Here is a 22159-nt window from a genome sequence, read left to right on the forward strand (position 1 = left end):
CACCAAGGAGTCAAGGATCATGTTCACGGACACTAGCCTCATGGATAACGGAAGTGTGGTTAACCAACCAGAAGGAGATCAACGAGCATGTAGAAAAGTCGTTTGATTCATTTATGTGTTGGCTATGTATGAATTATGTTTTTTTATTTATCATGGATCATTTTGGCTTTTGTTGAATTGTTGTGTTGTATATTGATCGAATGGTCTATGTGCATGATATGCATGAATTTGGGGTTTTGAAAATGAAGGACGTCGCCGCCCAAACTGACAAATAGGATTCGGTCGGCTCCTGTCCAAAGACGCAAAAGCATGGAATAAACTGTGAGTGAAGGAAAACCCGTCGAGTGGCATGCCATGTATATGCTGACAACTGTGTGATGATTTGCCATAATGTGCTATTTTTTAAAAAAGGATTAAATGCGGCTTGACTTTTTCTAAACATGGTGAAACATATGAAAATGTCTTAAACGGTGTAATTCCATTAAAGCGGCAAAATATGGGTGAAACTGGTGAAACTGAAATTTAGTCTTCATTTAATCAATTTCTTTATTTATTTATATGAATGAAAATTTAGGAGAAGATTATCCTGATCGTTTGATTTGAAAGATTACACATGTGTCGCATCAAGTTGCTGCTATCAGAGAGAAATTAAATAGTCTGCTAGATGATGATTTTGGCCCAGTGTCCCTTACCTCGCGACTACAAACAAAAAGACAAGCACATGAGAGCAGCCTAGCTAGCCACCATTCCTTCCCGCGCGCGAGCACTGAGCTCTCGCGCTGATGAGCAGCTAGCACGCGTTGGACTTGAACCCGAAGACGCTCTGGCCTGCGTCGTAGAGCACCTCGAGCGTCCTCTGCTGCACGTTGCCGATGATGCCGGTGCTCTCGTCGTCGTCGGTGCCCGTGAACGCGAGGCAGCTGCCGAATATGATCCCGTTGGCGTCGAGGTCGACGACCGCGCCGCCGTCGAACATCAGAGCGACGGTGGGTATGGTGACGTTGTCCTGGCCGCTGAAGTCGAAGCACGTGTCCAGGATGCTCCTGGACGGCGCCGTCGGGTACTGCTTCATGCCGTCCTTGAACGCCGTCTTGAGCGCCGTGTACGCCGTGGGCGGCAGCCGCGTGATGATGGTCCCGGAGTCCATCACGGACCCGGCGGAGAAGACGGAGGGTGCCACGCTGATCTGATCCCCGCCGACCTTGATGCCCTGGAGGAGCACGCCGTAGAACGTCGGGGCCTGCTCGCTTCGGAGCATCCCCGTCGTCGCGAAGCCCGTCGTGCCGGTCTGCGCGCCGAGCGTCAGGAACCCCTTGGAGCCGGGGGAAGGCGGGAGGCAGTAGGAGAAGGCCCTGCCGTACGTCGCCGCGGTCTGCGAGATGAGCGACTGCGCGTCGCCGCCGAGCCCCATGAGCCCGTCGGTCTTGTCGCCGAACCCCTCCTCCACGCGGCTGCAGCCGAACTGGAATTCCTTGACCGTGTCCGAGCCCAGCGCCAGCGTGTCGGAGCCGTACGTGCCGGTTGTGTTGGAGCCGTCGCCGTAGCGGACCATGTACTGGCACTGCGAGTTGGAGCAGACGTTGGCCTCCGCGCCGAGCTGTGTGCACGCCGGGGCGCCGCACGAGAACGCGGCGTACGTGCTCGACTTGGCGGGGTCGAAGGGCGTCGACCCGGCCGTGGAGTTGGAGTTGCAGTGCACCCACGACACGTCGCTCCCGGTGTCCATGGTCATGGTCTGCTGCACCGCCGGCGAGCCGACGCCGACGGTTATGACGTACTCCAGCGTGTCCAGGGAAGAGCCCAGCTCGGTCGGCACCTTGAGCTCCTCCGACTGCTGCAGCCCGCCGCCGCGGTGGTTCGTGGAGAACTTGCGCTGGACGTAGCCGGCTCGGAGCTGGTCACGGCGGAGCAGCTCCTCGAAGGCAGGCTCCTTCTTGGCGGGCGCCGGCGAGCACGGGCCATGCCTGTGGTTCAACGGCACCGTGGCTCCAGTGGACGACGACGGATTCACTGCAAAATCAGCGAGCAAATGGAACAATCATTGATCAAGTTGCAGAAAGCTACGCCCATTCGCCCACACTACTGATCTATCTACGTACCCTTGGGCTCGGAGCAGACGGCTTGAGGCTTGAGCGAGCTCGTCGAGAGAATCTTATAGCTCTGCTCACCCGCTGCACTGGCGATGAGAGCATGGCAGATAATGCACGACAGGAGGAGCAGCAGCTGCGAGACGAACGCCATGGCTGCTCCTTGCATCCCAGGGTAGATGTTGGGGGAGGCTAACAGCTAGAATCTGAACTTATATGGATATAAGAATCTTCGAACACAACCACAGAAAAATTGGAACTTGGAAGACTCGTAGTTGACTCGGTAAACATGGCAACATGGTGGCCAAATGGAAGGCTCAGTCTCTCTCTTCCAAACGAAATACTGCCGTCTTGAACACGACGGGAAGTCCCTTTCAGTGAGAAAAAAAGAACAGGAAAATCACGGTGCAAAGTGCCAAGTTTTAGAGTTCGGCCGTCCCTGTAGCGAGGGGCACCATTCGAAGGTGCTCGCCTTTCTATATAGTGGTGGTCCCTTCGAACGATGGATTTTCATGGGGAAAAACATCTGATTTCATCAAGTTATAAAAATGCTTGTGATTTTTTGAGAACCTTTTGTGTGGTAGTACTATATTGGAATCAAGGATAAAGTACAAAAAAGTTTGGCCGATCTATTTGGAATCAAGTGCACATAGACACAAGCACTCATGTAGAAGAGCGGGGTCGCGGAGAACGATGAAGCTACCGTTCGAAGCTTCCTCAAAAGAGATCATCCGCCACCATGAGATGTGCATGCAGGGATCAAACATGAGGTTTGATCCACAGTGGATTGAGAGTATAACCACCTCCAATAGTTATGTAACAAATAGTTGATTCTATCAATGTATGTGTCTTGCCCTATTGAGATGTGTACACGCAGCTGCATTCTGACATATGATTTCTTGAAGTAGTAAAAAAGCACAAGATTTTTGTAAACCTTTTATCTCATACGAAAGATGACTAGAAATTTAAAACCATGTTTGAAATTAAGGAAAAGTACATAAAAATGTTTGGTGGATCTAATCACAGTTTCATGTTGGGTCTTTTTGTGCTCACAGAGCACAACATAGAGGCAAGCGCTTGTACATGCCGAAAACTGGACCTGCGGAGAACGACAAGTCAAAATTCACAGTTACCACTCAAAAAGGGTTATCCACCTTTACAAGATGTGCATGGCAGCAAACCGGAGGTTTGATCTATGGTGGGTTGGGAGTACAACCACCTCCATTAGTTATATAACCAGGAGTTAGTTATATCGATGAAATTGTCCTACTATGTTGTGGAAATGTGTACACCAAGTTGCTCGTTCTAACACTTCTTTTGTCAAAACCAATAACTAGGACAGGAGTCTTGACATTGCAATACAAAAAGTACCTCATTTTCAATAACAAACGAGGCCAAACTTTACATTGCTCGGTTAATTAGAGGAAAATTGGACTAAATCAAAGACCATGCTACCTAGCGATATTAGGCCTAGAGCACCGAGGCGACAAGCTGGTCAAAACCAAAACACACAAACATGAAGACCCACACACTAACAACGACCTTCAACATCATCGTCATCACCTTTGCACCGTGAATTGCACCGAAGCCACATGAGACTATCGAGTCATCTCTAGAATCTGCTAGTTGAATGATATCCTCGCTAAATATCGTTGAGACGCGCAACTCCAACTTCACAACCACCTACATTGCTGGAGGATATGAGTGAACACACAACTAATACGAGTCCCACAAACATGGAATTGTTGGTGTTGCACCACCACCAAAAGGTAGCTCCTACTTTAGAATATCGTAGTTGCCACCACCAGCGGCGCATCTAGGGGGGTGCCATGACACAAATGCGATATAGTTTGGGACACCTAGGTGCCCAGGCTCCTTGCCTAGATGTCGTTGGATCATAGTAGTTTTCGTTGATAAGATGTGTTTAAATTTTGCATGCATACCCGCATTAGTACTTTCCTATTTGTTTGCATGATGGTACTGTTATGGAAAGTAATAATGGTTGTCTAATTAATACGTGTCATTATTTTTATTAGGTATAAAATTTGCATCAAGTTATATATATTTATGTGAATATTTTTATTGGGTATAACACCAACGCGTACATATTGATGTGTATATTAACATCAAGGTATGTATATTCATGTGTATATTCACATTAAGGTATGTATATGTATGTGTATATTTTTATTGAATATAACACCGACACATACTTATTAAAAACTATGACATTTATGTGTATATTTTCATTGAGTATAAAACAACACGTACATATTTTCGTTAGGTATAATACCCACTAACTGGTATCATGGTCAAATAACATGTACACATGGTTATCTCTTGGTTACATGTACGTATATACGCACACAAGTATGAGTGTTCAGATTGTTTTTGTTTTGAAAAGAAATCACTAACCATTTAGGTTACTAGTGCATGCAAACAAAATATGGAAAGCAATTCATTGTCAATTGTATGTCATGCACTAATGAATATGAGTTACCATAACAGCCCTAGGTGCCCAGGCACCTAGGTGTCCCAAACAATTTACCTATATATATATATATATATATATATATATATATATATATATATATATATACTTAATATTAATCATATAAAATTTAGTGCTCTTTTAGGCTATTTAGGCTAAATTATACTATTTTAGTGTAAGTTTTCTAAATGTTGTATTGTCGTATTCAAGTTTGGCATCGCGGTACTTAGATTCTAGGTCCGTCACTAGCCGTCACATTACCCCAACTACCACCCCTAGCCACAAAGCGACAGTGATGAAGGTCATGGTTTCCAAGATGGCGCCTCCGGGAAGGGGCACCACCAAAGGCATTTCCTTACTCGATCCATCAAATTCGGGCCTAGGGATTTCATCTTGGAGAATAGAAGACCTTCACGATATGGTAGAAACAAACTCAAACTCTTTAGCAACACCTTAATGTCGGTGTCAAAACCGGCGGATCTCGGGTAGTGGGTCCCGAACTGTGCGTCTAGACCGGATGGTAACAGGAGGCAGGGAACATGATGTTTTACCCAGGTTCGGGCCCTCTTGATGGAGGTAAAACCCTACGTCCTGCTTGATTAATATTGATGATATGGGTAGTACAAGAGTAGATCTACCACGAGATCAAGGAGGCTAAACCCTAGAAGCTAGCCTATGGTATGATTGTTGTGTATGGAGTTGATTACCTATGGACTACAACCCTCCGGTTTATATAGACACCGGATAGGGTTAGGGTTGCATAAAGTCGGTTACAATGGTAGGAGATCTTGAATATCCGCATCGCCAAGCTTGCCTTTCACATCAAGGAAAGTCCCATCCGGACACGGGACAAAGTCTTCAATCTTGTATCTTCATAGTCCAGGAGTCCAGCTGAAGGTATAGTCCGGCTACCCGAACACCCCCTAATCCAGGACTCCCTCAGTAGCCCCTGAACCAGACTTCAATGACGACGAGTCCGGCGCGCAAATTGTCTTCGGCATTGCAAGGCGGGTTCCTCCTCCAAATTCTTTATAAAAGTTTGTAAACACCAAGAGTAGTGTCCGGCTCTGCAAAATAACCTTTCACATATTGCCATAGAGAGAATAATATTAACACAAATCAAATCTGCTGACGCATTCCGTAGTGCGTCATCACACTACAGCCAAGTCCTTACTCGAATCGTTTTTACTTTTCCACCTCAGCATGTTTTGCGAGGCGGTTTCCTTGGCACGTCTTGTCAAAGCAGAGATCGTGTACCCCCCTTTACGGGATTCTCATCAATACGGACGTGGGTAACCCAACCACGCCATTTATCACGGCGCTTGGGAGGCAAGCGAGTTTTACTAGGCTGGTGGGGACGCATAACCACATCCGCCCATATAAGGGGACAAGGATCCACCTTTTTACCTATGCCTTCTTCCTCCTTTGCCTACCCATCTCCTGCGCACCCGAGCTCCAGCGCCCAAGCCCGCACTTCCCACCTCAACCTTCTCCAGCAATGTCCGGAGCGGGAGGCAAGTGAATGGTCTCCTCCGTCACGGAGGGCCATGTCAAAAAGCTAAGGAAGGCTGGATACTTGTCCAAAGACATCGCGCACCGGCTTCCCGAGGAGGGGCAGCTTCTTCCCACCCCAAGGCCCCATGAGAGGGTAGTATTCCTTCCCCACTTCCTCCGCGGACTGGGTTTTCCACTCCACCCATTTGTCCGGGGGCTCATGTTTTACTATGGCCTGGATTTCCACGATCTGGCCTCGAACTTCGTCCTCAACATCTCGACGTTTATCGTCGTGTGCGAGGCTTTCCTCCGCATCCGCCCTGATTTCGGCCTCTGGCTCAAGACCTTCAACGTCAAGCCCAAGGTGGTGCGCGGCAGCCAGGCGGAGTGCGGAGGCGCCATGGCGGGCAAGATGGCCAACGTCCTATGGCTCGAGGGCTCCTTCGTGGAGACCCTGAAGGGGTGGCAATCGTGGTGGTTTTACATCACCGAGCCGCGCGATCCGAAATGGATCGCAGCCCCCAAGTTCCGATCCGGACCCCCCACGCGGCTTATGTCCTGGAAAGAGACGGGCCTGTCGTGGGCGACGAAAAAGAGGTGACCGGACTGCAGACATGCATCCAGTCCCTGGTGAGCAAGCCAATCAAGCTCGTCAATGTAGTCCAGGTTATGCTCGTCCGCCGGATCCTCCTGTGTCAACAACGGGACCTTAATCTGTGGGAGTTCGACCTGGCGCAGCACCAAACCCTTAACAGGCTCTTCGGCACGACGTATGAAGACGTCTGGAAGGTGCTAACAAAAGGCGCCGAGGCTCCCACATCCGCTTCCGAGGACCGCGGATACAGATCGCAGCGTCACGCTAGCGAGGTAAGCTATTTTCACCTTTTACAGGATGTTAAGTTTTTTCATAGTTTGACTCTATGCGGGATCTAAACTCCCTTACCTCTGACAGGCTTGGCGGGCGATATCCGAACCGATTAACTGTCCGGCTCCGCTGCCCGAAGACCCAGCCCCAGCTCTACTAGCGAAGCTGCTGGTTCCGGCGCCTTATGTGGTGCCGGAGAAGAAGGCCAAGAAGAAGAAGGCCACGGGGACTCGAAAGAGTGCCCGTAATGTGGTGGTGTCGGACTCATCATCCGACGAGTCTGAGATGCTCTCCTCCCGTGAGAACGAGGAGGAAGAAGAAAACTCTCCCCCCCCCCCAGGGGAGGGAGGAGAGAAGAGGAAGGCTGCCCCAACGGGGGAGGCCGAGGGGTCTAGGAAAAGGAAGACCCCTCCGCCGGACTATGCCCCCAACGCCGAAGAGGGCAAAGAGGAGTGGCCAAACAGGGCCAAGCGTCCGGCGAAATCGTAAGTTCGGATATCAGAATAACTCATGATGTTCCTTTGTTGCACAGCTTTCCCTAATGTCGAATGTAATTATGCAGTCCGCCCCGGGCCGAACTCAACGAGTCGTGGAGCGGCTCCCTGGATCCATCGGACGTGAACTCAGTTCCGCCCGCTGTCTCCCCCCGCACTGCGGACGACGCCGAAGTGGCATCGTAACGAGCTCCGGGGCAGGAGGAGGTGGTCCTGGAGGAGCCGCAAGGCGACCTCCCGGACCCCAGGAGTAAAGGGGACAAGACCCCCCAGGGCTCCAAGTCCGGCTTTGTGCCGGACACCGCGCCGGAATCTTCAACAGTTCCAGACCGCGGTAGGTGAACTCCTTCCAAGAGGAGCAAGCCTTCTGAGCCTGCGGCCTCCGTCCAACCGGAGGTGCCGGACAATCTGCTAGGTGCTTGATGGCGCCTCCATCGACGAGGAGCACCGTACTATTATTAGTACGGTGATCCAGAAGGTTCAGTCCGCCAAGAGTGGACTGAGTGAAGCTTGCGCTAGCCTCCTAACAGGCTTCGAGGTAAGTAAAAAATATGTAAAAATATAACCGCATAGACAGTAGCCCCTGATGCTCTGTTTGGCGTTCGGAAAGAAAAGCCGAATAGAGGATCTATTAAATTTCGCAGGAGTCTAACAACAAAGAGTCAATATGCGTATGCAGGCTTCGCTGCTAGCCACCGCCGCACTGACTGCGGAGGTGGGTGCCCTGAAACAGGGCCTCGAGCGGACCGAGCAAGAGCTCGGCCTTGCCAAGCGGCAGCTTGAGGAGAAAGAAGGTAAGAAAATACCTTACAGAAAAAGTTCCTATAAAAAGACGTGATTGCAAAAAATAACAGGATTGTACTGCTTATTGTAGGGGCCACGACTGAGGTGGCGACCCTCAAGCAGGCGCTGTCCGAGGTCGAAAATAAAGCGGCCGCGGAGCGCACCGAGCGAGAGAAACTTGAGGCCCAGGTCGGCGAGGTGCAGCAAGAGCTTCAGGCTCTCATGAAAAAACATGAGAGTTTGGAGCTTGAGTCAAAGACGCAAGCATCCGAGCTCGCGGCGGCCCTGGGGACTGCCAAGGCCGAAGCCCAAAAGGCCCTCCAAGAGTTGGAGGAGATGAAGAAGATTGCAGCGGGTAAGGCGTTCTTTATGCAAAGCAGAAATATAAAAGTAAACTACTTGTTACTTACCCGAATCCGGAGCCCTCCAGGGGCATTCGCAGATCTTCCCCGCAGCGTGTCCGACGCCGCCGCATTCTACCGAGCTGAAGAGGGCAGCTCGACGGAGAAGGTGTTCTGGTCTCAGTATGCTGAGTCCGGACACCCTGTGCCCTTGAGCGACCAGCTGAAACAGCTGGTCAAGCTCCACAAGGCGGCCGAACAGGCCATGAAGGGCTTCATAGTTCGGCTGTGGCCCGGAGAGGCCCTGCCTGGGAGCTACTTCGGGCTGGTGCGGCGGCTGGTGGAGGCCTGTCCAAGGCTCGAGGTCATCAAGCGCTCCGTCTGCATCGAAGGTGCCCGTAGGGCCCTTTCCCGTGCAAAGATGCACTGGGGTAAGCTGGACGGTGAGAAGCTTGTGAAGGACGGGCCGCCGCCGGGGAAGGAGCATCGCAAGCCCGAGAACTATTACAAGGATGTTCTTGCGGGTGCCCGCCCTGTGGCGGATGAATGTACCAAGGATGTAATTTTTGAATAAACTCGCTCGTTTTTATCCTGTGCGCTGAAGACTTGTTCATAGGCGCTTAAGAAATGCTTGTTGAATTTAAAATATTATTTTCTGTGCGGCCGTTTATCAAAAAATTGAGAGATGGCCAGTCGTCGGCTTCTGCCCCCATGCCACTAGTGCTGGGGTGTTCGGGATAAACCTGAGCGCTCTTTTTCCCATAGTTGGGTCCTTCAAGGGAGGCGCTCAGCACAACGAACCAGGCAATTGGACTATAATGCTTGAACACTCTCACTTAGCCATAGAACTTTATAATTTTAAAGTTCGGCGAAGCCCCTAGTTCGGAAGACCAAGTTCGGGGCGCTATCCACGCCTTGGCCGGACAAATCCGGCTCCTCGCTCGAAGCGGCATAAGTCTTTAGGGACTCGAAAAACCTCTCGAACAGCGACCGGTCTCTCGCCTCATCATGACAGTCAGTTTTAGCTTTCTCCACTGAGGTGCTTAACCCAACTCAACCGGGGCACAATCGCAGTGGTTCTCCTAGTACTACCTTAGCCGATATAGCGGAACGTAAGGCACCAAAACATAGGAGCCAGGAAAACCCAACTATTGACCCAAATCATGATTCGGAGCCGATGCATATAGTGCTATAAGTTCGGGGTGCCGCACTTGTGAAAGTATACGAACTTCTCACACCATATTAAAGGGTACTAAAGCCCCTGGCGTACTTGCCGTACCACAGTGTACGGGTGCAACATGTCATTAATGAACATATATAAAAAGAGAGTAATGCAAAAAATAGACAAAAAGCTAAGCATTGTTTATAGAGAGGCTATTTATCAAAGCCGAACGATACAAGTAGTGTGATAAGCAAAAGATATTGGACTATTCAGTATGTCCTGACCAGGGGCAGGCCGCGGAATTGTATTTAAAATAGGTATACCGCTCATAACAGAGACCACCTGGGAGTTCCATAATGCGGCATGGCTTGTCTGCCTCCCTGGATCTTGCATCGTTTGTGCGGCAGTCGAATTGCCGAACAGGTCGTCCGAAGTGTGGAGTCCTGAAAGTAAGAAAAAATTAAAAAAAGAATCCGGCAGCCCCTAGTACGTTTTAAGCCGTATTTTGGGCGTGCTGTTACTATGCCCCTTCCCCTGTGCCCATGGTATTTCAAGGGCGTAGTTATGTACGTGAGGTACTGGTTTTGCTATGTCGCGAAAGCTGGGGTTGGGGCCGCATTGCTACGCTTGCTCAGAGTGTGCCAGGCGGTCCTGCTGTGGGTTACTCCGGGCGCGCTTGGCAGTGTCTGGCTTTTTAATGGCCGAACTGGAGAATTGCCTGAGAAGGCTACTTTGTACCTCCGCTGTGAGAGCCACCGTATGCTCCTCCGTACGGAGGGAGCGTTCGGTGTTTCCGTTGACCGTAATTACTCCTCGAGGGCCTGGCATCTTGAGCTTGAGATATGCGTAGTGCGGCACCGCATTGAACTTTGCGAATGCGGTTCGTCCGTGCAGGGCGTGATTGTTGGGGAACGTAGCAGAAAACAAAAATTTTCCTACGGTTTCACCAAGATCCATCTAGGAGTTCATCTAGCAACGAGTGATTAGATGCATCTACGTACCTTGTAGATTGCGAGCGGAAGCGTTCAAAGAACGGGGATGAGGGAGTCGTACTCGACGTGATTCGAATCACCGAAGATCCTAGCACCGAACGGACGGCACCTCCGCGTTAAACACACGTACGGTCAGCGTAGCGTCTCCTTCTTCTTGATCCAGCAAGAGGGAAGGAGAGGTTGAGGAAGATCGCTCCAGCAGCAGCACGACGGCGTGGTGGTGATGGAGCTGCAGTACTCCGTCAGGGCTTCGCCAAGCACTATGGAAGAGGAGGAGGTGTTGGAGAGGGACAAGGAGGCAACCAAAGGCGTGGGTCAAGAAGCCCTCCTTCCCCCACTATATATAGGAGGGCCTAGGGGGGGGGGGCGCCGGCCCTAGGAGATCCAATCTCCTAGGGGGGCGGCGGCCAAGGGAGGTTTCCCTCCCTCCCAAGGCACCTAGGGGTGCCTTCCACTTGTGGGACTCTTCCCCTTTTGAAACCCTAGGCGCATGGGCCTCTTGGGGTTGGTGCCCTTGGCCCATGTAGTCCAAGGCGCACCCCCTACAGCCCATGTGGCCCCCCGGGACAGGTGGCCCCACCCGGTGGACCCCGGGGACCCTTCCGGTGGTCCCGGTACAATACCGATGACCCCGAAACTTGTCCCGATGGCCGAAATAGGACTTCCCATATATAAATCTTTACCTCCGGACCATTCCGGAACTCCTCGTGACGTCCGGGATCTCATCCGGGACTCCGAACAACATTCGGGTTACTGCATATACATATTCCTACAACCCTAGCGTCACCGAACCTTAAGTGTGTAGACCCTACGGGTTCGGGAGACAGGCAGACATGACCGAGACGACTCTCCGGTCAATAACTAATAGCGGGATCTGGATACCCATGTTGGCTCCCACATGCTCCTCGATGATCTCATCGGATGAACCACGATGTCGAGGATTCAAGCAACCCTGTATACAATTCCCTTTGTCAATCGGTATGTTACTTGCCTGAGATTCGATCGTCGGTATCCCAATACCTCGTTCAATCTCGTTATCGTCAAGTCACTTTACTCGTACCGTAATGCATGATCCCGTGACCAGACACTTGGTCACTTTGAGCTCATTATGATGATGCATTACCGAGTGGGCCCAGTGATACCTCTCCGTCATACGGAGTGACAAATCCCAGTCTTGATCCGTGTTAACCCAACAGATACTTTCGGAGATACCCGTAGTATACCTTTATAGTCACCCAGTTACGTTGTGACGTTTGGCACACCCAAAGCACTCCTACGGTATCCGGGAGTTACACGATCTCATGGTCTAAGGAAAAGATACTTGACATTGGAAAAACTCTAGCAAACGAACTATACGATCTTGTGCTATGTTTAGGATTGGGTCTTGTCCATCACATCATTCTCCTAATGATGTGATCTCGTTATCAATGACATCCAATGTCCATAGTCAGGAAATCATGACTATCTATTGATCAACGAGCTAGTCAACTAGAGGCTTACTAGGGACATGTTGGTGTCTATTATTCACACATGTATTACGATTTCCGGATAATACAATTATAGCATGAATAAAGACAATTATCATGAACAAGGAAATATAATAATAATGCTTTTATTATTGCCTCTAGGGCATATTTCCAACAGTCTCCCACTTGCACTAGAGTCAATAATCTAGTTACATTGTGATGAATCGAACACCCATGGAATTTTGGTGTTGATCATGTTTTGCTCTAGGGAGAGGTTTAGTCAACGGATCTGCTACATTCAGGTCCGTATGTACTTTACAAATATCTATGTCTCCATCTTGAACATTTTCACGAATGGAGTTGAAGCGAATCTTGATGTGCCTTGTCTTCTTGTGAAACCTGGGCTCCTTGGCAAGAGCAATAGCTCCAGTGTTGTCACAGAAGAGCTTGATCGGCCCCGACGCATTGGGTATGACTCCTAGGTCAGTGATGAACTCCTTCATCCAAATTGCTTCATGCGCCGCCTTCGAGGCTGCCATGTACTCCGCTTCACATGTAGATCCCGCCACGACGCTCTGCTTGCAACTGCACCAGCTTACTGCCCCACCATTCAAAATATACACGTATCCGGTTTGTGACTTAGAGTCATCCAGATCTATGTCGAAGCTAGCGTCGACGTAACCCTTTACGACGAGCTCTTCGTCACCTCCATAAACGAGAAACATTTCCTTAGTCCTTTTCAGGTACTTCAGGATATTCTTGACCGCTGTCCAGTGTTCCTTGCCGGGATTACTTTGGTACCTTCCTACCAAACTTATGGCAAGGTTTACATCAGGTCTGGTACACAGCATGGCATACATAATAGACCCTATGGCCGAGGCATAGGGGATGACACTCATCTCTTCTATATCTTCTGCCGTGGTCGGACATTGAGCTGAGCTCAATTTCACACCTTGTAATACAGGCAAGAACCCCTTCTTAGACTGATCCATATTGAACTTCTTCAATATCTTATCAAGGTATGTGCTTTGTGAAATACCTATGAGGCGTCTTGATCTATCTCTGTAGATCTTGATGCCTAATATATAAGCAGCTTCTCCAAGGTCCTTCATTGAAAAACTCTTATTCAAGTAGGCCTTTATGCTGTCCAAGAGTTCTATATCATTTCCCATCAAAAGTATGTCATCTACATATAATATGAGAAATGCTACAGAGCTCCCACTCACTTTCTTGTAAACACAGGCTTCTCCATAAGTCTGTGTAAACCCAAACGCTTTGATCATCTCATCAAAGCGAATGTTCCAACTCCGAGATGCTTGCACCAGCCCATAAATCGAGCGTTGGAGCTTGCACACCTTGTCAGCATTCTTAGGATCGACAAAACCTTCCGGCTGCATCATATACAATTCTTCCTTAAGGAAACCATTAAGGAATGCCGTTTTGACGTCCATTTGCCATATTTCATAATCATAGAATGCGGCAATCGCTAACATGATTCGGACGGACTTCAGCTTTGCTACCGGTGAGAAAGTCTCATCGTAGTCAACCCCTTGAACTTGTCGATAACCCTTAGCGACAAGCCGAGCTTTATAGATGGTCACATTACCATCCGCGTCTATCTTCTTCTTAAAGATCCATTTATTCTCTATGGCTCGCCGCTCTACGGGCAAGTCAGTTAAAGTCCATACTTCGTTTTCATACATGGATCCTATCTCGGATTTCATGGCTTCCAGCCATTTGTCGGAATCCGGGCCTGCCATCGCTTATTCATAGTTCGAAGGTTCACCGTTGTCTAACAACATGATTTCCAAGACAGGGTTGCCGTACCACTCTGGTGCGGAACGTGTCCTTGTGGACCTTCGAATTTCAGTAGGAGCTTGATCAGAAGTATCTTGATCATCATCATTAACTTCCTCTCTAGTCGGTGCAGGCACCTCAGGAACATTTTCTTGAGTTGCGCCATTTTCCGGTTCAAGAGGTAATACTTCATCAAGTTCTACTTTCCTCCCACTTACTTCTTTCGAGAGAAACTCCTTCTCTAGAAAGGACCCATTCTTGGCAACAAAGATCTTGCCTTCGGATCTGAGGTAGAAGGTATACCCAACAGTTTCTTTTGGGTATCCTATGAAGACGCATTTTTCCGACTTGGGTTCGAGCTTTTCAGGTTGAAGTTTCCTGACATAAGCATTGCATCCCCAAACTTTTAGAAATGACAGCTTAGGTTTCTTCCCAAACCATAATTCAAACGGTGTCGTCTCAACGGATTTCGACGGAGCCCTATTTAAAGTGAATGCGGCAGTCTCTAAAGCATAGCCCCAAAAAGATAGCGGTAAATCGGTAAGAGACATCATAGATCGCACCATATCTAATAGAGTGCGATTACGACGTTCGGACACACCATTACGCTGAGGTGTTCCAGGCGGCGTGAGTTGTGAAACTATTCCACATTTTCTTAAGTGTGTGCCAAATTCGTGACTCAAGTATTCTCCTCCACGATCTGATCGTAGAAACTTGATTTTTCTGTCATGTTGATTTTCAACCTCACTCTGAAATTCCTTGAACTTTTCAAAGGTTTCAGACTTGTGTTTCATTAAGTAGACATACCCATATCTACTTAAGTCATCAGTGAGGGTGAGAACATAACGATAGCCACCGCGAGCCTCAACACTCATTGGACCGCACACATCAGTATGTATGATTTCCAATAAGTTGGTTGCTCGCTCCATTGTTCCTGAGAACGGAGTCTTGGTCATTTTACCCATGAGGCATGGTTCGCACGTGTCAAATGATTCGTAATCAAGAGACTCTAAAAGTCCATCAGCATGGAGCTTCTTCATGCGTTTGACACCTATGTGACCAAGGCGGCAGTGCCACAAGTATGTGGGACTATCATTATCAATCTTACATCTTTTGGTACTCACACTATGAATATGTGTAGCATTACGCTCGAGATTCATTAAGAATAAACCATTCACCATCGGAGCATGACCATAAAACATATCTCTCATATAAATAGAACAACCATTATTCTTGGATTTAAATGAGTAGCCATCTCGTATTAAACGAGATCCTGATACAATGTTCATGCTCAAACTTGGCACTAAATAACAATTATTGAGGTTTAAAACTAATCCCGTAGGTAAATGAAGAGGCAGCGTGCCGACGGCGATCACATCGACCTTGGAACCATTCCCGACGCGCATCGTCACCTCGTCCTTCGCCAGTCTCCGTTTATTCCGCAGCTCCTGCTTTGAGTTACAAATGTGAGCAACTGCACCGGTATCTGTCGGAAATATGCCCTAGAGGCAATAATAAATTGATTATTATTATATTTCCTTGTTCATGATAATCGTTTATTATCCATGCTATAATTGTATTGATAGGAAACTCAGATACATGTGTGGATACATAGACAACACCATGTCCCTAGTAAGCCTCTAGTTGACTAGCTCGTTGATCAATAGATGGTTACGGTTTCCTGACCATGGACATTGGATGTCGTTGATAACGGGATCACATCATTAGGAGAATGATGTGATGGACAAGACCCAATCCTAAGCATAGCACTAGATCGTGTAGTTCGTATGCTAAAGCTTTTCTAATGTCAAGTATCATTTCCTTAGACCATGAGATTGTGCAACTCCCGGATACCGTAGGAGTGCTTTGGGTGTGCCAAACGTCACAACGTAACTGGGTGACTATAAAGGTACACTACAGGTATCTCCGAAAGTGTCTGTTGGGTTGGCACGAATCGAGATTGGGATTTGTCACTCCGTGTAAACGGAGAGGTATCTCTGGGCCCACTCAGTAGGACATCATCATAATGTGCACAATGTGATCAAGGAGTTGATCACAGGATGATGTGTTACGGAACGAGTAAAAGAGACTTGCCGGTAACGAGATTGAACAAGGTATCGGGATACCGACGATCAAATCTCGGGCAAGTATCGTACCGCTAGACAAAGGGAATTGTATACGGGATTGATTAAGTCCTTGACATCGTGGTTCATCCGATGAGATCATCGTGGAACATGCGGGAGCCAACATGGGTATCCAGATCCCGCTGTTGGTTATTGACCGGAGATCGTCTCGGTCATGTCTGCATGTCTCCCGAACCCGTAGGGTCTACACACTTAAGGTTCGATGACGCTAGGGTTATAAAGGAAGCTTGTATGTGGTTCCGAATGTTGTTCGGAGTCCCGGATGAGATCCCGGACGTCACGAGGAGTTCCGGAATGGTCCGGAGGTAAAGATTTATATATGGGAAGTCCTGTTTTGGTCACCGGAAGAGTTTAGGGGTTTATCGGTAACGTACCGGGACCACCGGGAGGGTCCCGGGGGTCCACCAAGTGGGGCCACCAACCCCAGAAGGTTGCGTGGGCCAAGAGTGGTGAGGGACCAGCCCCTTAGTGGGCTGGTGCGCCTCCCATAAGGGCCCATGGCGCCTGAGAGGTGGAAAGGGGGCAAACCCTAGGGGATATGGGCCTTAGGGCCCATATTGGTGCGCCTCCCTCTCCCATCCCCTCTTGGCCGCCCCCTTGCTCCCCATCTAGGGCTTCCGCCCCCCCTAGGGGTGGGAACCCTAGAGGGGGCGCAGCCCCTCCCCTTCCCCTATATATATGAGGCCTAAGGGGCTGCCCATAACACAGGTGGTTCGATCTCTCGTTGGTGCAGCCCTGCATCTCTTCTTCCTCCTCTTCTGTGGTGCTTGGCGAAGCCCTGCAGGATAGCCACGCTCCTCCACCACCACCACGCCGTTGTGCTGCTGCTGGATGGAGTCTTCCTCAACCTCTCCCTCTCTCCTTGCTGGATCAAGGCGTGGGAGACGTCACCGGGCTGTACGTGTGTTGAACGCGGAGGTGCCGTGCGTTCGGCACTTGGTCATCGGTGATTTGAATCACGACGAGTACGACTCCATCAACCCCGTTCACTTGAACGCTTCCGCTTAGAGATCTACAAGGGTATGTAGATGCACTCTCCTTCCCCTCGTTGCTGGTCTCTCCATAGATAGATCTTGGTGACACGTAGGAAAATTTTGAATTTCTGCTACGTTACCCAACAGTGACATCATGAGCTAGGTCTATTGCGTAGATTCTATGCACGAGTAGAACACAAAGTAGTTGTGGGCGTTGATTTTGTTCAATATGCTTGCCGTTACTAGTCTTATCTTGATTCGGCGGCATCGTGGGATGAAGCGGCCTGGACCGACCTTACACGTACTCTTACGTGAGACTGGTTCCACCGACTGACATGCACTAGTTGCATAAGGTGGCTAGCGGGTGTCTGTCTCTCCCACTTTAGTCGGATCGGATTCGATGAAAAGGGTCCTTATGAAGGGTAAATAGCAATTGGCATATCACGTTGTGGTCTTTGCGTAGGTAAGAAACGTTCTTGCTAGAAACCCATAGCAGCCACGTAAAACATGCAAACAACAATTAGAGGACGTCTAACTTGTTTTTGCAGGGTATGCTATGTGATGTGATATGGCCAAAAGGATGTGATGAATGATATATGTGATGTATGAGATTGATCATGTTCTTGTAATAGGAATCATGACTTGCATGTCGATGAGTATGACAACCGGCAGGAGCCATAGGAGTTGTCTTAATTTATTTATGACCTGCGTGTCAACATAAACGTCATGTAATTACTTTACTTTATTGCTAACCGTTAGCTGTAGTAGTAGAAGTAATAGATGACGTGACAACTTCATGGAGACACGATGGTGGAGATCATGATGATGGAGATCATGGTGTCATGCCGGTGACGATGATGATCATGGAGCCCCAAGATGGAGATCAAAGGAGCTATATGATATTGGCCATATCATGTCACTATTATTTGATTGCATGTGATGTTTATCATGTTTATACATCTTATTTGCTTAGAACGACGGTAGTAAATAAGATGATCTCTCATTAAAATTTCAAGAAAGTGTTCCCCCTAACTGTGCACCGTTGCGACAGTTCGTAGTTTCGAAGCACCACGTGATGATCGGGTGTTAGATTCATACGTTCATATACAACGGGTGTTGACGAGCCTAGCATGTACAGACATGGCCTCGGAACACATGCAAACACTTAGGTTGACTTGACGAGCCTAGCATGTACAGACATGGCCTCGGAACATAGAAGACTGAAAGGTCGAGCATGAGTCGTATGGTAGATACGATCAACATGAAGATGTTCACCGACGTTGGCTAGTCCGTCTCACGTGATGATCGGACACGGCCTAGTTGACTCGGATCATGTAATCACTTAGATGACTAGAGGGATGTCTATCTGAGTGGGAGTTCATAAGATGAACTTAATTATCCTGAACATAGTCAAAAGGATTTTGCAAATTATGTCGTAGCTCGCGCTTTAGTTCTACTGTTTAGATATGTTCCTAGAGAAAAATTAGTTGAAAGTTGATAGTAGCAATTATACGGACTAGGTCCGTAAACTGAGGATTGTCCTCATTGCTTCTTAGAAGGCTTATGTCCTTAATGCACCGCTCAGTGTGCTGAACCTCGAACGTTGTCTGTGGATGTTGCGAACATCTACATACACGTTTTGATAACTACATGATTGTTCAGTTAAACAGTTTAGAGTTGAGGCACCGAAAATGTTTTGAAACGTCGCGAAACATATGAGATGTTTTGAGGGATGAAATTGGGATTGCAGGCTCGTGCCCACGTCAAGAGGTATGAGACCTCCGACGATTTTCTTAGCCTGCAAAGTAAGGGAGAAAAGCTCAATTGTTGAGCTTGTGCTCAGATTGTCTGAGTACAACAATCATTTGAATCGATTGGGAGTTGATCTTCCAGATAAGATAGTGATGTTTCTCCGAAGACATTACCACCAAGATGCTAGAGCTTCGTGATGAACTATAATATATCAGGGACATATATGATGGTCCTTGAGATATTCGCGATGTTTGACACCAAAGTAGAAATCAAGAAGGAGCATCAATTGTTGATGGTTGGTGAAACCACTAGTTTCAAGATGGGCAAGGGCAATAAGGGATACTTCATGAAACGGCAATTCAGCTGCTGCTCTAGTGAAGAAACCCAAGGTTGAACCCAAACCCGAGACTAAGTGCTTCTGTAATAAGGGGAACAACCACTGGAGCAGAATTACCCTAGATACTTGGTAGATTAGAAGGCTGGCAAGGTCGATAGAAGTATATTGGATATACATTGTGTTGATGTGTACTTTACTAGTACTCCTAGTAGCACCAGGGTATTAGATACCGGTTCGGTTGCTAAGTGTTAGTAACTCGAAATAAAAGCTACGGAATAAACGGAGACTAGCTAAAGGTGAGCTGATGATATGTGTTGGAAGTGTTTCCAATGTTGATATAATCGAATATCGTACGCTCCTTCTACCATCGAGATTGGTGTTTGTGTTGAGCATAGACATGATTGGATTATGTCTATCGCAATATGGTTATTCATTTAAGGAGAATAATGGTTACTCTGTTTATTTGAATAATACCTTCGATGGTCTTACACCTAAAATGAATGGTTTATTGAATCTCGATCGTAGTGATACACATGTTCATGCCAAAAGATAGTAATGATAGTACCACCTACTTGTGGCACAGCCACGTAAGTCATATCGGTATAAAACGCATGAAGAAGCTCCATGTTGATGGATCTTTGGACTCATTCATTTTTGAAAGTTTGAGACATGCGAACCATGTCTATTGGTGTGTATGCATGAAGAAACTCCATGCAAATGGACCGTTTGGACTCACTTGATTTTGAATCACTTGAGGCATGCAAATCATACCACATGGGCAAGATGACTGAAAGCCTCGGTTTCAGTAAAATGGAACTAGAAAGCAAATTGTTGGAAGTAATACATTTTGATGTGTGCAGTCCAATGAGTGCTGAGGCATGTAGTGGATATCATTATGTTCTTACTTCATAGATGATTTGAATAGATGTTGAGTATATTTACTTGATGAATCACGAGTCTGAATTATTGAAAGGTTCAAGTAATTTCAGGGTGAAGTTGAAAGATCGTCGTGACAATAGGATAGAAGATCTATGATATGATCATAGAGATGAATATCTGAATTACGAGTTTGGCACAAACGTAAGACATTGTGGAAATTGTTTCACAACTGATACAGCCTGGAACACCATAGTGTGATGGTGTGTCCGAACATCATAACTGCACCCTATTGGATATGATGCATACCATGATGTCTCTTATCGAATTACCACAATAGTTTATGGGTTAAGCATTAGAGACAACCACATTCACTTTAAATAGGGCACCACGTAATTCCGATGAGATGACACCGTATGAACTATGGTTTAGAGAAACCTAAGCTGTCATTTCTTAAAAGTTTGGGGCTGCGATGCTTATGTGGAAAAGTTTCAGGCCGATAAGCTCGAACCCAAAGCGGATAAATGCATCTTCATAGGACAACCCAAAAAACAGTTGGGTATACCTCCTGTATCAGATCCGAAAGCAATAAAGGATTGTTTCTAGAATCGGGTCCTTTCTCGAGGAAAAGTTTCTCTCGAAAGAATTGAGTGGGAGGATGGTGGAGACTTGATGAGGTTATTGAACCATCACTTCAACTAGTGTATAGCAGGGCACAAAGAGTTGTTCCTGTGGCACCTACACCAATTGAAGTGGAAGCTTATGATATTGATCATGAGACTTCGGATCAAGTCACTCCTCGTGGGATGACAAGGATGCGTACTACTTCAGAGTGGTACATAATCCTGTCTTGGAAGTCATGTTGCTAGACAACAATGAACCTACGAGCTATGGAGAAGCGATGGTGGGCCTGGATTCCGATAAATGGCTTGAGGCCATATAATCCGAGAGAGGATCCATGTATGAAAACAAAGTGTAGACTCTGGAAGAACTACTTGATGGTCGTAAGGCTGTTGAGTGTAGATGGATTTTAAAAGGAAGACGGACAATGATGGTAAATGTCACCATTAAGAAAGCTCGACTTGTCGTTAAGATGTTTTCTGACAAGTTCAAGGAGTTGACTACGGTGAGATTTTCTCACTCGTAGCGATGCTAAGAGTCTGTTGGAATTATATTAGCAGTCACCGCATTATTTATGAAATCTTGCAGATAGGATGTCAAAACATTGTTTCCTCGACGATTTTCTTGAGGAAAGGTTGTATGTGATACAACCGAAAGGTTTTGTCAATCCTGAAAAGATGCTAATAAGGATGCAAAGCTCCAGCAATCCTTCTAAGGACTGGAGTGAGCATCTCGGAGTTGGAATGTACACTTTGATGAGATGATCAAAGATTTTGGGTTTATACAAAGTTTATGAGAAACTTGTATTTCCAAAGAAGTGAGTGGGAGCACTATAGAATTTCTGATGAGTATATGTTGTTGACATATTGTTGATCAGAAATGACGTAGAATTTCTGGAAAGCATATAGGGTTATTTTGAAAGTGTTTTCAATGGAAAACCTGGATTAAGCTACTTGAGCATTGAGCATCAAGATCTATAAGGATAGATCAAAACGCTTAATGTTACTTTCAAATGAGCACATACCTTGACATGATCTTGAAGTTGTTCAAGATGGATCAGTCAAAGAAGGATTTCTTGCCTGAGTTGTAAGGTATGAAGTTAAGACTTAAAGCTCGACCACGGCAGAATAGAGAGAAAGGACGAAGGTCGTCCCCTATGCTTAAGACATAGGCTCTACAGTATGCTATGCTGTGTGCCGCACCTGAAGTGTGCCTTGCCATGAGTCAGTCAAGGGGTACAAGAGTGATCCAAGAACGGATCACAGGACAGTGGTCAAAGTTATCCTTAGTAACTAGTGGACTAAGGAATTTTCTCGATTATGGAGGTGGTAAAAGAGTTCGTCGTAAAGGGTTACGTTGATGCAAGCTTAACACCTATCCGGATAGCTCTGAGTAGAGATACCGGATACATATAATGGAGCAACAATTTAGAATAGCTCCAAGTAGAACAGTTATTTGGAATAGCTCCAAATAGAACGTGGTA

The 22159-nt window shown here is 47.4% G+C and overlaps 1 protein-coding gene across 1 annotated transcript; it reads right to left on the minus strand.

Moving 5' to 3' along the window:
- Positions 1-653: 653 nt before the first annotated feature.
- Positions 654-2381, minus strand: LOC119317680 (aspartyl protease family protein At5g10770-like). The gene is made up of 2 exons (XM_037592161.1): positions 2100-2381; positions 654-2010 (listed from the first exon to the last, which is right to left on the minus strand). The coding sequence occupies exons 1-2, from the start codon at positions 2254-2256 to the stop codon at positions 791-793; spliced, it is 1377 nt and encodes a 458-aa protein (XP_037448058.1). The 5' UTR covers positions 2257-2381; the 3' UTR covers positions 654-790.
- Positions 2382-22159: the final 19778 nt, after the last annotated feature.

The sequence above is a fragment of the Triticum dicoccoides genome, chromosome 6A, assembly GCF_002162155.2.
Source record: "Triticum dicoccoides isolate Atlit2015 ecotype Zavitan chromosome 6A, WEW_v2.0, whole genome shotgun sequence".
NCBI classification, from domain to species: Eukaryota; Viridiplantae; Streptophyta; class Magnoliopsida; order Poales; family Poaceae; genus Triticum; species Triticum dicoccoides.

What these genes read in the sequence shown, in the direction of transcription:
- LOC119317680 (XM_037592161.1), bottom strand. Translation starts at nt 2,256, where the DNA reads ATGCAAGGAGCAGCCATGGCGTTCGTCTCGCAGCTGCTGCTCCTCCTG. An exon ending in CGTCTGCTCCGAGCCCAAGG is followed by an intron (nt 2,011 to 2,099) that starts GTACGTAGATAG and finishes CTGATTTTGCAG; the next exon opens with TGAATCCGTCGTCGTCCACT.